Below are 17,237 nucleotides of genomic sequence, written 5' to 3'. Positions count from 1 at the left end.
CCGAATACGTACCAGTAAAATAGCAAAATAGGAAATCTATGCTACATCATGCAAATATGATGACTGAATATACACTGAATATGGAGATTTATGTAGGAAGACAAAAGCCAGATAACTTTTCAAACATGTCTGGATGTAATGAATCACCCAAGAAATCAGGCATGTTGTTTTCCAGAAAGTTTCTGTAAGCCTGCCCTATGAGTTTGTTTGTCCTACTGAAGACACTCATCAGAATATGACCACATAACAACTGGTTCTACCATTATGCCTTTGACTACCAAAATATTATAAAGAAACGCTGTTTGTTGGTTCACTGGGGGGGGGGAAATCGAGCTTCCAGCAGAAACATACAAAGGGGAAAAAGAAAAAAAAAAAAAAAGAAACAGAAATGTGCTCTTACACCACCCACTTTTCCAGATTAGCTACATAGAGTAGTAAGATACAGAGTGGACACTTGCTCAATTACTCCCAGTGCCACAAGTAGTAGACTCTTAACTAATGTGTATACCCATTACTGAGAAAAAAGCTGTTACTGTATTTGAAAAGTTTAATATTCGTTGGGCATAGCAAGTTCATTTTTCATAGCATTTTTGGTTACTATTATTATGATTATTTGTGTTTTTTTTTTTTTTTTTAATTTATATTGTGTAATTGTTTGTGACATCATGAACAAGAAGAAGTGCTACTTATATAAGGAATCTGGAGTGCGATTGCACAGTTTTCCGAAGGAACATTTAAGGTAATTTATCATAATTCATAGAACCATGAAATAACCTGTTATATATATATATTAGAACCTATATATAACAGATTATATATATAGAGGGTGTCTTAAAAATACATGGCATAACTTTAGGAATTAGTTCCTCATATGTAGACAATAAAAATATTTTATATCAACATAGTTCCGGAAATGCTTGGTTCCCGAGTTATTAACTGGAATGTCTTATCTCCCGCAGGTGATTTCCTTCATCACAAGGTACTTCATTTAATCAAGCTAAACCAAATGGCCACCTGAGCCGTAGCTCATCTGCCACATATATCATAACTGTTTTATTTGTTAACAACCTTGGTCAATCAATTAACAAAAACAACAATTACAAAAGTCTAACTTGACTAATGACAAATCAAAAAATAGCACAACCTTTAGCCTCATGGTGGAGTCGGCGTCTCCGCCCCCACCACGAGGAGGTAGGTTGCCCTATCTAGTGAAACACAGTCTGATATCCGTCAGACTAAATAATAATAACAATTGATCATTCATAAATTCATAATAATAATTGATCATTTCAATTAAACACACAAAACTCACACCGGTCCAGTCCCTGAACCCCAACACAGACGCCACTGTGACCGACGACCCCCAGCCACCACCGGGAGAAGTCTTCCTACAACTGCTGAGAAAGGGGTACCCTGCCATGATACCACTAATCCTGTTCAGTCCTTCTCTTTAAAGTGTCAACCGCCTTTTGATATTCAGGACAAGTTCGATTGTTAGCACCATGTGCAGAGGGCACCTTCCTCCTCCAGCAATTTACACATTTTGGAGCATCCTCCCTTTGTGTACAGGACTTAAAGGTATGACCACTCCCGGCACAGTGACTGCAGAACTCGCCCGCATCACAGTACCGGGCCACATGGCCATACGCCATACATTTATAACATTGTGTCGGAGTTCACAGCTCCCGAACACGGTGTGAGCTCCAATTTAAAAACACTCTTGAATACTTTAAAAGGTATCTCCTTACACGTGGGGAAACCTCCACCACTACATTATACCCAGGAGAATTCCTTGCCTTATTTTTAGCGAGTATTTTTATCTCGGAAAGAACTTGGTCTTTATTGACAAATCCGTCAACCAAATTCCTTTCCCTAGTGGTTTTCCATTCCGACCATGTACTCAAATCAGGAGCAAGGGGATATGCACTTTATGTATGGTTTGGTGGGCGGCAATACTCTGGAGGCTCGATGTTTGTACCACGAAAAGTTCCCAGAACAAAGATGTCCAGACAGGAAACATTTGAAGGTATCCATCACCACCTTTGTGAACATGGGACCTTTACACCTCGTGCTGCCCTGCCGACAGAGGACGACCAAGATCTACAACTCCTGAATTAAGGAGGAGATTTGGATGTTGTGCATGCCACTCCTGGAATCAGCACACGCAGAATAACAATGCAACTGGCTGGTCAATGTTCCTTTGGAGAGTGTTGCGAGAACACCAACATTTGCAACGGGTACAGGCCTTGTCACCAGTAGATTACCCTGCACGAGTAATGTTCTGCCAGTGGTTCTTGCAGCAGTGTGGTACAACTCACTTTCCTGCCTTAGTGATATTCACAGATGAAGCACAGTTCACACGAGATGGAATCCAAAATATTTTAGCAATAAATAGACTCATACACCAACCATGAAAATATAAGTATTTTACTGTAACTAAAATATTTACAAATAAAATAAAATAAACATTTACAAAAACTGCTATTATATTAAATCAAATTATGGATATTGTTAAAAAAAAAAAAAAAAAAAAAAAACATTAAAACTATGATCAAATCCTTGCGATAAAATACACTAAAATAAACCGGATTAAACGCGATAAAAATCTGGAGCTTTCGGAAGCATCGGCTTCCTTCCTCAGCAGTAACAAAACTTCCTGCAGCACGTCCTTATATAGGGATATCAGAATCCAAAACTTTCACAATAAGCATGAATGGGCTGAGGAAAACCTGCATGCAATTCTTCCATCACATCACCAACAGCCGTTCAACTTCAACATCTGAGCAGGTGTTTTTGGTGATAAGTTATTTGGGCCCTCTGTACTTTCAAACAAACTCACAGGGCAGCCTACAAAAACTTTCTGGAAAACAACATGCCTGATTTCTTGGACGACACGCCACTGATGATTCGGACACTTCATGCATGATGGTGCTCCCACACATTTCAGCCACCTAGCCCGCAATTACCTGAATCAAAGGTTTCCTGGTCGGTGGATAGTTAGAGGTGGACCAATTGCCTGGCCTCCATGCTCAGCTGATTTAAACCCACTAGATTTCTTCTTGTGGAGACATTTAAAGTCATTGGTGTATTCGACTCCGGTAGCTGATGCGGAAACTCTCCACAATCGAATTGTGGCAGGTTGAGACAATACGAAACATGTCAGGAGTTTGGCATCATCTTCGCCAGTCCATGAGACATCGATGTGAGGCCTGTATTCAGGCAGAGGGTGGACATTTTGAACAATTACTATAAGGTGATGTGAACAGTTAAGTGTCATAGACAGACCTTCAAAACTTGGAAACCAAGCATTTCTGGAACTATGTTGATATAAAATATTTTTATTGTCTACATATGAGGAACTCATTCCTGAAGTTATGCCGAGTATTTTTGAGACACCCTGTATATTACAGGACAGTTCATGTGATGATATTACTAGTTCAAATTACAGAAAGCTACATGTAATTCAGATATCTTTCATATATAAATATGTAATGAGAAACTTCATAAATTAAAGCAATTTGAATTATGAAGTGTCTGTCTTTTTTTGTGTTGTAATACTAACTGAAATAAATAGTTATCCAGCGTAGTTATCTAAACGGAAGAATGCTAAATTACCTTTGTTAAAGAAAATAACTAATTCAGCAATAAAACCATAAAAATATAGTCACAGATAATTGTCTTCCAAAATTTTCATTGAACCAAATTATTTGTAGTTTTGTGCAGTAAAAAAAAAAAAAAAAAAAAAAAAAAATATATATATATATATATATATATATATATAGACAAATGTTTATATTCAGTGTATAGGGAAGGGATGCTGACCTATTAATTGTAATTGTAATTCTGGGCAGAGATCTATCAGCTTTCTTCCTTGGGTTTCCAATGTTGCTCGGTAAACACCACAACGGCTATTTCACCGATTCCGGTCCAAACCCACAGCAAGCTGGCTTTAACCTGACTTTATCCTGTAATCTACAGTTACTTTTTTAATTTTTGTAATGTATTGGTCTTTTTGATTTCAAAATTTTTATTCTTCTTTTTGCTTTAATAAAGTTTTATTGGCTCTTTTTTTTTAATATTTTATTCCTTTCTTTTTGGTCTCTGTCGGGTTGGCTATGGTTTATACATTTTGCATGTATACATCATAACAGAAACAGAGACCTCTTGCTTATTGTGGTGGCTCCTACAGTTTTGGCTGCCAACCCTTTGAAGTAGTAGTTAAAGCCCTAGGACTTACTACTTTAGGTAACATTGTTATTATTTTTATTTTTATGTTAATCAATTTATTTCAGGTTATCTCCTTCACCTTACAAGCCTTCTCAATTTTTCCATGGTAATTACAATTGATAGGTCAGCATCCCTTCCTATACACTGAATATAAACATTTGTCAGTATTTCATTATGGTTGCCAGGGTTTCTCTACTGTAACTAATAGTATCCAGGATCCATAACACAGTTTAATAATTTTGTTTCAATACTTTGCTTGCTTACTTTGCCATTCAGTAACATGATTATTTTTATCAATATTATATATATATATATATATATATATATATATATATATATTAGCGGCTATGGTTTGCAGCTAAATGATGCAGTTCATTTCATAGGATGACAGCCCTAAAATAATAAATGAATAAAGGAAAAGAATTAAATAAAAATTTAAACCGAAACATAAACAGATGGGATTAGTCAAAGTGATGAGGTGTAGATTTATGGAGTAAAGGTCAAATAACTAATAATTTAAAATATAATGGCCAGACATTGGCTAAAATGGAGCCTAGAACACAAGGAGATTAATGTGACACTTGCGTGCCAGTTACAATAAACATTAAAAACTAAAGAATTTTATATACACACTACTGAGTTCAAATAATAAAAGGTTTCAGCACAGTTAGACAGGTGCACTGGTCTTACTGTAATGAAACTTGCTATTATTACTCATCTGAACCCAGATGAACAGCATATAAAATTCTTTATTTATTAATGCTTATTGTAACCGCCGGCACCACTAGAATATTAATTAGAACATTGACTAAAATGCAGCCTTCTAGGCTGCATTTTAGTCAATGTCTGGCCATTATGTTATTAAAACCATTCAAAATATTTAAAAATAGTTATTGAATTATAATATATATATTAAGATCGTATATTATAATTTAATAATAAAAATTAAGATTATCGCCTATGACAGTGTCCACTCTGTATCCTACTATTCTGTGGCTCTACATGAACACATTTCTATAGATAGAAACAGTGGCAATAGTAGAAAGCCAGATTTTATGCTTCAATATGATTGATTGTGGAATAGACCACAGAATGAAATGTGATCTACTTCATGCTTCAGAAAATCAGGAAATGACCACTGGCTTTTTTTTTTTCTTTTTTTCTTTCAAGGTAAAAATCCAGAAGTGAGCTTCTCATAGAGATTGACATCAGTAGTGAAAGCCAACAACTCTACAAAAGAGTAGTCATTCAGTCTCTGCCAAAACTGCTTCATACAAAAGTTGCACAACTACAGTTACATTCAACCAAAAGAAGATTTCAGGACCTTCTCAACTTTACACATCTAAACATGAAGCTATGCTATATACTGGTGCACCAGAAATACAGAATAAAACTAAAGCCTTCTACATTATATTATTCAAACTAAATTACAAGAAACACACCACTTCTGAAAGAATGTCATACCAGAAGTAAGCTGTTGAAAATGTTGTAGTAGTGACATATAATAAAATTGCAAAATAATGGCATATATATATATATATATATCTATATATATATATCCATATGAATATATCTATATATATATATCCAAGTATGAAAAAGCAAATATTAAATGTTATAATAAATATAAATATTATAATAAATATTAAGTAGTCACATAACCAATTAATTCCATCTAGGACGATTAAACATTACATTGGTCTGTATAAATATGAATATGAGTTAAGTTAATAGTGGTAAGAGTTTTTAAAGGTAAAATATGATATACTAGCTTATCAGGTAAACCATAAACCATGGCATGTACCCAACGTGACCTGGAAAAAATCAATCTATGCCATGACAGAAGCAATAAATTATAAACATATATAAAAATACCATTAAAATGTTAATTATGGCAATAAGATACATTGAAAGGGACTTTTTCCGAGCCATGCGTTTCTGTAATTAACGAGCTATCCGTTTCTGTAGTCATCATCCAGCATAACTATGTCCAAATATATGTAAAATAGTGACGAGAATTCTCGTCATTATTTTACATATTCTCGTCACTATTTTACATATATTTGGACATAGTTATGCTGGACGATGACTACAGAAACGGATAGCTCGTTAATTATGGTTGATACATTGAAAGGGTTAGCCCTCGAAAAAGTCGCTTTCAATGTATCTTATTGCCATAATTAACATTTTAATGGTATTTTTATATATGTTTATAATTTATTGCTTATGTCATGGCATAGATTGATTTTTTCCAGGTCACGTTGGGTACCCGCCATGGTTTATGGTTTACCTGATAAGCTAGTATATTATATTTTACCTTTAAAAACTCTTACCACTATTAACTTAACTCATATTCATATATATATATATATATATACACACACACACACACACACAGAGTGATTCACTACCAGTGCGACAAACTTGCAGGAGGTGTAGGGGGGCACAAAGACGAATCGGAATCACATAGCATTGCAGGGTACAAAATGCCTTCGTCATGCGGTAGGGGACATTGAACTGGGGGGTCGTGCGAACAGCGATCCCGTGGGAAGTCAGCATTTGTGAACCGTTTCTGTTGAAGAAACCAAGTAGCAAAAGTCCTCCGGAGTGGATAAACCGCAGGCTCCAATGATTGGACGCGTTGCAGATGATATGAACTCATTTGGTTTGTAGACAGTATCCTCCATATAGTGGATTGGGAAATAGCCAATCGTTAGCCTATCGCTCGAGTACTCGTACTCGGATTGCCTTCTGCAAGATGTTGGACATCATCCTCATTGTCTGGCGTCCTCTACAATCACTCTCGATTCATTGTACCTCTCGTGAAACAACCAGTCTCGCGTAACCTTCTGTGCACATGTGCGAAAATCGCATGATGAGGAGCACGCCTGTGCAGGAAACGTTCCTGGTACAAGCGCAGAGCGGCGCGCCTGTTACAGTCCGCAGCTCCATAGGCAAGGTGCATGTCAGCCAGTTCAATGTTTGAATACTCGTCCATCCTACTGCCTCGGGAACCGGTTCGCAAATGCTGACTTCCAGTGGGATCGCTGTTCACGCGATCCTCCCGTTCAACGCCCTCTAGCGCATGAAGAAGGCATTTCGGACACTGCAATGCTATGTGATTCCGATTCGTCTTTGTGCTCCCTCCACCTCCTGCAAGATTGTCGCACTGGTAGTGAATCACCAGGTATATATACACTGTGAACACACACACACAGCTATTCATTAGTTACTAGATGCAACATTTCCTTCAGGTATTTTCATGCAAGATCTACAAGGTGGACTGAAAAAGGATTTCTCCCTTGAAACTTTGTGATAACATGAAATCCACGCCAAAGGTTTATTGAAATATATATATATATATATATATATATATATATATATATATATAAATAGATATATATATATTTTAACAACCATTAGCTTTGTATTGTTAGAAAAAATTTATGAACAATACACATTTCAAAAAACAATCTGTTATTCACAGCAGACAATTTACTCCCCCTTCTCGTGCACATCAGTTTACGGTTTATAACACAGCTATCAATAGAAATATTTTCTTGAAATTTCATTAGAAGATCAAATATAGCTCCACAAAACATGCTGTATCAATATTATTCCCTTAAAACAATTGCAATAAAGCAAAGTTTTTTTTTTTTTTTTTTTACCAAATGTGCATTGTAGTGATCACTTTTACACCACTTTTTCCAGTTTCCAGTGTGGCTTCCAACAATGAATTTCCCTGCTTTGTGTTAGCAGATAAAATACATATTGAAGAAAGGAATATGGACTTTTTTCTTTTTCAATAACAATCGTTGCGATTCTTTCGTAATTTATTATGCCAAGAAACAGTAGCATTGCAAATTTTTTTTTTTTTTTTTTTTGCCTTCTTGGTAGAAGAACTTTGACACAATGCCAGAGAGTTCTCACGGGAATGTACATGACACTCCCTTTTGCGAACAGAGGCACGTGCAGGCTAAAAAACAAACATATGGAGTATCACGTTTCATGAGTACTAGGCTAGTTAGGATGGGAATAAAAAAAAATAACTGAAAAAGACTTTAAGAAATGCACACTTGATGGTACATTTCTGTCTATTGCGTGAAAAGCAATAGAAATTTTAAGTGGAAAAATTAAAGAAAACAGTTCTGGCCCAGCTATATCGAGTTGTGTGAATAGAGTAAAAATTACAGAATTTACTAGTTGAGATTTGATCTGGGTAAATATCTACCACACAGGATGCAATCAGTGTTAAGAATGAGACCATCATCAGAAAAACCAGCAGTAAAAAGTGTTAACTATGTGTATTAGTGAGCCCATGCCACTGTGTCTCTCCTGCCTGTACACAGTACACTCATTATATTCAAATTCTGCATCTCCTGTGATCTGAGTGGCCCCATTTCCTGATATTCTTACAATTTCTGTATTTGAACACTTAAATATAGTAATACTTTAAATTTGTCATATTTATTTGTTATGCTCCTAGTATTTGTTGTACAAGCAATTATGTGTGCTTGTTTTTAATCTCAGTATTACCAACACAGTGTTTACCTCTTTTTAATCTTAGAATTCCTAACACAATCCATATAATTGCTTGTCACGTAGGAACCCCCAAACAGATTTGTAGTCATGCATATCTTGCTTTCCAAGCTAGAAAATTCAGATAGAAGCCAGGTAAAGATCAGTTTTATCTCTACTTGCGGCTGCTGCTGCTAAACATATGGTTCTCCCTCCTTCCAAACTAGCTGTTTTCTGACTCACCTAATACTGCACTGGTAGCAACAGCAAATATTTTGGCATCCTCTTCAATTTATCCCATCCCTGTAAAAAGTCTCTTCTAGTAACAGACCATGCCGAGGAAAAATTCTACTCTCAGGTATATTAAACAATGTCTCCAAGGTCAAAGTGATTTACAACGCTGTCATCATGAACTTCTCTCTATCTTCAGGGAAAATTTTCATCTCCACTATTCTCAATATCATTAGTACCGATGGGTGTCCTTAAAAGATAACTGTTCTATAATAAACTTTTGCCCACAGCAGACATATAGTTCTAAACCTTTTATTCTTAGAATAAGTGGTATAGAATTCTTAGAACCACTTATTCTTTCACACAATATTTCCAATTTCCTAAAAAAAATAGTTACTTTTCGCAGAACCAGCACTTCCTGCCCTTGACTATTCTGTTGTTTTGTCTGATTCATGATATAGGCAGTGAAATTGAGATGGGAAGCTGGGTCTCTCATTTGTTCTCTTATCCCTTATGCCGCTGATCAAAATTTAGAAAACAGGAACTTGGCACCATAAAATTACCAAAACAGTTACCTACAAAATCACTCTATTAATATATTTTTTTAAAAATAAATAAATAAATAATAAAATAATGAGGAGGAAAGATAAGCAAAAAAAAAAAAAAACATAACAAAAGCCAATAATTTTAAAGTAATAAAACAGTCTACTCAGCAGAATTTCAAACTGGCTCCCACACAATAGCAGGAAAGTAGTTCAACAGCTGTGGAAAAGCACATTGTAATGAATATTTAAGGGGCTAATAACTGAACCTGTTTATATCTCAAATTGTTCATAAAAAGTAAAAAGGTAGTGCTAAAAAATCTTTTAAGAAAAAACAAATGGAACAAATTTTGTCATGTGTTTATGTCAATTTTAAAACCACAGGAATATCATATTACAATTGGTTGTTCTTAATTTAAAGATGAAGCTCCATGGCCTCATCTCTTCACTGTATACTCATTCACTAATTAATTGTACAACTTTGCAAAGTATTAAATCTAAAATTTCATTTTTGATCAAAAAATTTATTTTAAATTTCATGTAATCCATGTATGTTAAAAAAAGAGATATTAAAGTCATTTAAAACAAATAATAAATGACTTATTAAATAGACCCAACAGAAATAACTTCCCGTTATATGGGTATAGTAGCGATTGCAGTGTGCCTTCAAATTTTAATGGCCTTTAAAAGTGTGCTGCAAAATTTTAGTGCCGTTAAGTGTGCCAAAGCAACGAAAAGGTTGGGAAACACTGATCTACACTTTCTAGTAAGGAAAGTCCCACCGTTTGCACCTTAACTTTTCAAATGTCAATTTTTTAACGTAAAAAAATAAAGATTTGTTTTTTTTATGACCATATGTACAACACAAGGCATTAAAAAATAGTCAGATACCATTCACTAGACAAGAAAAGTTTACCATTTTACTGTTACGGCAAATAACACATTCAGTTAACAAAAGGACAGGCAACTTTCACAGCTGCATGTAGGTTCTGAATGTGCAAGAGGCACCACATGAAAACAGACTTGCCCAATTGTGTGTGCATGTGTGTGTGTGTGCGTTGTTTTGTTTTATAAACATCCTCTATCAAAACATACAACACAAACATTAACCTCAGCTCTAAGTAATTCTCCTCCTGCCATTGCTTCTAGTTGTTCTGACGTCATTTCTTCTGATGCTTCAATACCAGCCATTTTCTGCACTATCTCTTTAAGTATCAGAAGGTCAAGGCTTTAGATATATAACAGAAGGAAATGAGTAGTTAATACAAATAAAAAAATACAAAAGAAGCATTTTTTTTAATAAGATGTTAGATTATCACTAAGTAAGTTTTAACTTGCATAGAAAAGGAAGATTCATTACCAGATTTCTTAATGTATGCTCATCTAATATTTAATTAACTACAAACTGGCAATTAATTTTCCAATAATAAGGAAATAAGAAAAAAGTAATTACTTTCACAAGTTGGTATTTGAATGACTGTTCACAATAAAAATGAAGTTATATTTTTTATATTTTATAACAGAGTAGCATATAATGTTTAATACAAGACCATGATAATGTGGTTCAGTTCAAATTTCAGATATATTAATTCAGCATGTAAAGAAAAAGGGAATCCACCCTTAAACCTTTGCTTGGTATAAGATAATTTCATCCATTCAGTAGGCCAATTTGAAGTAGTATAATCCAAACTGCTAAAATCTTATGCTATAGGGGAAAATAAAGAATTTTACAGAGTCAGTTCTAAATAGCTTTAAGAAAAAAATTGATTTCATTTATTTCTACAAATGAAAGGCCAAATGCTACCGAAGGAAGAACAAATATTAAAATTCCCAACTTATTTGAAAACCATTAACAAGATTAATAATTTCATTTAACTAGCCAGTTAAAGAATGCACCAATCTTCTGGAAAAACTGAACTGCAGGACTGAAACAGCTAAGTTCTGTATTGATTTATTAACAGAATTTTTTTTTTTTAAATTTGGGAATAACAAAAATTTTTAATATTTTCAATAATAACATTCATATTTTTAATTATACTTTTTTTTTTTTTTTTGTGATGCACCTGCTTTTAAAAGGCTATACGCAGAGTTGCATTTGTTGATGTTCAGAATTTTTTGCCAATACATTAATCTGAGGTTGGCTCACAATTCAGTGTTGTGAATAACGATAGTTATAGTTACAAGTCAAGTGTTCATGTTGGGCTGAAAATATATAAGTATAATACTTTCAAAGATGGCATTGTGCATGAAGGTTGCCTAATCTCATGCTCTGCAAAAAAGCGCAGTTTTTATCATTTACTTCTTACTATAGTTGTACTAATTTTTGATAAATAATATGCCAGGCAATATTATGCATCCCTGTGGAAGACAGTTACTTCGAACTAAACTAACCACTAGGTAATTTTTTTTTAAATTCTAATGATATTTTTCATTTTCATATACATTTGTGTTCCAGTTGTAAGATTCAAGGCCTGCTCTTTAACTTTGTATTTGCTCAGCTTTTGCCATTTGTCAGCTCTAGCTCACTGCTTCCAGCCAAAGGTCACAAGGACAAGCAGATGCCCAGAATAGGTGGTGAGTTGACCTGACATAATGATCAGATTTTACAACTGTGATGTATTTTTGTGCAAGTTTGGATTCTAGGAAGTGCCTACAACAGCAAGTTAAAAGAAAATACTGACAAACAGAGTTATTAAACTGTTCTGTTGAAATGCCTGGATGTCCTTGCAAACACAATTCAAAATTCTGGTGATTATCCTCTACTACATGCGCTTATGTAGTTTATAGCATTGGACTATTTTTTTTTTTTTTTTTCCACTCTTAGCATTTACCATAACTTCATAAAATATTGTCACAGAACCAAAAACAAGGTGTCTTCTGACTATGTAAAATATTCCTTAAGATTAAGACTACAACAGAAACTTTCTTGGAAAATTCCAAACTTTGAATTACGGCTGCTAAAAACCACTAAAGCTGATATCACTGACTTTCCAATTACAGGCAGAAAGAAAGAATACCAATGAATGCCAGCCAAAACCAAAACAGGCTCAACTCCTACTGATAGCCTGAAACAAACTGCTTCTAGAGAAGACTCACTGGACAACACTCCCAAAGCTGACATGCCTGCTTCACAGCCTGCCCCTACTGTATATGTCACAGATACTGATTCTAATGGAGGTCAACCAGTGCCAACCAATGCTCCTGCTGCAACTGTACTAGACACCCACAAGAAAACCTAAACCATTTACAATCACATAAATGAATTTTTAACAAATGAACAGAAAGTCACCAAAGCTGCAATCAATTTTGTCACTAAGAGGTTGTGACACTGAAATTATCATTAATGACCTCATCACCGACAATGAAGTCCTAAAAGCCAAAAATGAAGTGCTATATCAAATTGTCAACTCAACTTACTTGCAAATGCTACCTCACGCAAATTTCCCCTACCCCAGACACATCTTACATTGACAAAGCATTTCTTGTAACGAATGCTCACCCAATCACCTTTTATGCTTGACATGGATTATGTGACTCTACTAATCCCCAAACAAGAGAACATGCTCCTCACTCACAATCATGAAACAAGCCAATCTACCCACAAATCTAAACATAATGTCCTCTTTCTTAAGGCTGTTGAGGACAGTTTCCTGATCTCCAGTACTGACAACAAGGCAAAAGTAGTTCAAGTACTAAAATCCTCGATGAAATGTGTAAAAATTAAAACAACCAAGCTGATTAAAAACAAGGGAATTGGCATTGAAACCGATTCTTAAAGTGACCTCAATAAACTGGGTTCACCATTCTCCACTGATAAAGGTATCTTTCCTGAAATACCAAAGCACCTAAAGACTACAATTTTCATCTATGACGTAGATAAGGCACTGGACCAAGCAAGAAATCCTAGAAGACCCATTTTAGAAAAATTTTCAGGAGCTTGACATAACTCTTGAACATTTCACCAAGGAAATAACCTTTCATTTCTCAACCTTTAAATTGGATTCCAGGACTGTCACCTTGTTTTGTTTTGCCATCAGATCATAATGTCTGCACACTGGTGGACATCACAAACAATTGTGATGTCAAACAATAGGTGCAAACAATTTAGTGTGGTCACAGTTGCTATTCCTGTCTGGGATATGGCCACACCACTCAGTCATGTTCGGTGGACACCCCCCCCTCCTGTGGCCACCGTGCATGATCTTGACATCTGTTCTCTGATTGCCCAAACAAGTTTCAACCACCAGCTCACATTAACTGCAAATGAAAGAAGTAAAACTACAAACACTCTGTAAAAGATGTGAGCTGCCTCGCATATCTATGAGCATTAGAAAACATAAGAAATAGAACACATTATGACTTGAAAGAACCTCAAATGGTAACACTGCCTTAGGCTAATCCTCCCTTACAGATTTGCTAAAAAATCATCGAAATTAACGTGATAAAGCTCGTGTTTCTGCTGATGAGATTTGACTTCTCTCTCTCTCTCTCTCTCTCTCTCTCTCTCTCTCTCTCTCTCTCTCTCTCTCTCTCTCTCTCTGTAGGATTCTAACAATCCTGCCCTGGTCCAAAATCCCTACTTCTTTCATGTTAAAGTCCTTAGCTATCCCCTCTCCACTCAAATTAACTCAATTAACCATCCATCTCATCATTCAGCTATAACAGTCTACAATCAACAGCTAATGTCACTATGGTAATAAGCCCCTGCACACAATAGTTATGCACTAATCAATGGAATCTTTGGCTATGCATAGAATCCAGTCCATACATTTTCTCAGGATACTGCCCCCCCAACTGCTGACATGGAAGACAATCTTAGGTTCTTGGATTTTGCTCTTCAATTTTTAAACAACAACAGTCCTCACTGGAGGGAACTTCAATGCCAAATCTGTGATGTCAAAGTTCCTGCACAAACCCTAGAGCAGTGGTTTTCAACTGGGGTGCCGCAACCATATTCCAGGGTAAAGTATCTTTTTAATTTTAGGGTGATCTATAATTGATGTTTATTTAGTACCTCTATATAAAGAATACAATTATTATTATTTTATATATATATAAAATAATAATACTGTATATAATTTGAATTATATACAGTATTATACAATAATACTGTATATAATTTGAATTATGAATTATAATTTTGTTTATAGCTAAATTATTGTAATAACTATAATATATTTTTTTAATATCTCACAGAGAGAGAGAGAGAGAGAGAGAGAGAATGAAACAGGCAGAAAATTGAGTAGGTTAACACAAATTAAAATAAGTTACTTAGGGATGCCGTTATTATGAAGAGGTCGAAAACTACTGCCCTAGAGGGATGCTCTTGAATGAATTTGTACTGCGGCATTAAATAATTGTCTTCAACCTGCTGACAACCTTCAACTCCACCCAAGGCACATCTAACATTTCTTTTATATTCTTTTTTAAAAGTACTGGTCCAATAATTATCTAAAGCCAAATCCCAAAGGGCAACTTTTATTTAACTGGTCTTGGTCATAAGGTGAAGCAATTTTAGGGTGAAAAAATATTTTTTAATGTGACCATGAAGTTTTCTCATTGAGTTGAAATTATGCATTTAAACTGCAGTATATGCAAATATTAAATCAGACAGATAAAGGAAGCCACACCTAGACACAAATGAAGTTTATATAGAAAAGTAAAATCACGGAGTATAACAAATGAAACAAGATTTATTTGTGGGTGTGAGTTGCTTTGAAAACAAGTACAAGTATAAAGATGAGCAAAGCAATTTGATATCATTTTAATGGCCACCACTTCATAACAGCTACCATTACAGCAGCTTGTTTCCAGGGATCAGACCATGATGTTTTGTTTCCATAACTAAGCAGAGGGACTTATCATTAATAGTTATAGAGTGCAAAAGTTCTTGATTTCTCAGGACTACCAAGGAGCGCAGTTTGAAATGCCCTTACCTTTAAGAATCATAGAGCAGCTGCTTTTTTTTTTTTTTCAGTTGAAATGGTGATTTTGTGACGAGTGGTCTGTGGCAAAGATGCTGAAAGATGTGTTTAGTTAGGCATTCCAGCCTATATCTGGAGAAGACTTCCACAAGGATCAAAAGGTAGTTTGCACATAGAATTCTGTGAACAATGGCCAGGGATGTATGGAGCTACTCAAATCAAATAATAATATTCCAGCTGGAATAGTTCAGCTGAGGACCTTGGAGACAGCCTTTGGAGAATGCTTGTGATAGTGATTTTTTTAGTACTTGGTTTGAATAACATTTGTCCTGTTGGAGAAGTAATTTTTTAAATATGTTAGATTTGTTCTTATGGATTTATGGGTCTTATCTGTCTTAGCACATTTAGCTACCAAATGGTATCAGAGGTAGCGCGTGTGTGTGTGTGTGGTATGGGTGTTTATTGGCGTATTAGCTGCTATGGCTATAGTGTGCCTATTCGTAGGAATATTAAAAAATAATCCAGTTTAAATTAGTTTCAGTTCTGAAGACTATTTATAAAAGATGATACACTCCAATTTGTTTTAAAAAGCAGAAAAGCTCGTTAACATTTGCGTCCTCTCCAATGATATGATGTAAAGTCAATGGTTCTCGACGATTAGCCAGATTTTGAAGTATTGCAGCTCGATGTTGTTGATACTGTGGACAGTCAATCAGAATGTGTTTGACTGTTAGATATGCTAAGCAGTGTGGACACTGAGGAGGTTCATCGCCCATTAGTAGATGGAGGTGAGTCAGATGGGTGTGTCCTATTATCATTCGGGTGAGTACCACTCCTTCCTGCTGCACTCTCTCATTGCTGGAGTGCCAGAACTTTGGGTATTGTTTCAGCTGGAAAAGTTTGTTATTCGTTTGGTTATGCCATAATTCTGTCCACTGTGCATGGCATGCTGCTTGAATTAAGATATTATAATCGGGCGCTGGAATAGGGACATAAGTTAGGTCTGAACTTGGACTTTTGGCAGATATATCAGCCACTTCATTCCCTTTTATGCCTGAATGTGCTGGAATCCAGCAAAACTTCACTAGTTATTGATGATGATAAATCTGCAATAACAAACTCCTGATTTTCATTACAATATGGTGATTCTTTTGAGATGTATTCTGCATTGCTTCAATTGAGCTGAGAGAGTCAGTATAAACTATATATTTTGCAGATGGATGTAGAGTCAAATTTTCTAGAGCTAACTGTATTGCATACAGTTCTGCTGAAAAGTTGCTTTACTCAGGTGGAAAAGAAGCTGATATGATAGCAGAGGGAAACACTGCTGCTGCTCCAACAGTTGACAGAGATTTGGAACCATCCGTATATATCGGTAAGAAGTCGGCACAGGTTTGAATATGGCTAGCATGGAGTTGTTGCACAGTTACTGCCGGTAGGCAATTCTTTCCCCATTGAAGAAAATAGGTATCACAGGTCAGTTGAGGAAAGATGGTCCATGGTGGATGAGAGTAATTCTTTATCTGTTGCCTATTGTGGAGAGGAACATTCCAGTTCTGGGATATTTCAAGGAGCCGGGCCAGCCGGTTGGATTTTACTTGGTTTATTTCTATAGAGATTAACTAGTGGTTGATTAAAAAGGTATGGCTGAATAGGATGCAAAAGGCAAGTCTGTATTTTGGCTGCATATTCAAGTAGTAACATTTTTCTACGAAGATGCAAAGGGGGCTCATTAGCTTCAATGTATAGACTCTGAGTTGGAGATGTCCTGTATGCACCAAATGCAATCCGCAAT

General features: G+C 35.5%; 1 protein-coding gene across 4 annotated transcripts in view; it reads right to left on the bottom strand.

Annotated features, from left to right (window-relative positions):
- tho2 (THO complex subunit 2-like protein) overlaps nt 1–17,237 on the bottom strand; it is a 1,047,711-nt gene that overhangs the window by 661,502 nt on the left and 368,972 nt on the right. For all 4 annotated transcript variants that reach the window (XM_090374101.1, XM_090374103.1, XM_090374104.1 and 1 more), the window contains exon 19: nt 10,629–10,746. In XM_090374101.1, coding sequence (XP_090230227.1) covers nt 10,629–10,746 — 118 coding nt within the window. The remainder of the gene's footprint in view (nt 1–10,628; nt 10,747–17,237) is intronic.

The sequence above is a fragment of the Mastigoproctus giganteus genome, chromosome 5, assembly GCF_048544385.1.
Source record: "Mastigoproctus giganteus isolate SK-2022 chromosome 5, ASM4854438v1, whole genome shotgun sequence".
Taxonomy (NCBI): Eukaryota; Metazoa; Arthropoda; class Arachnida; order Uropygi; family Thelyphonidae; genus Mastigoproctus; species Mastigoproctus giganteus.
Note: the sequence above shows the minus strand (reverse complement) of the source record. Positions and strands in the feature narration are given on the sequence as shown.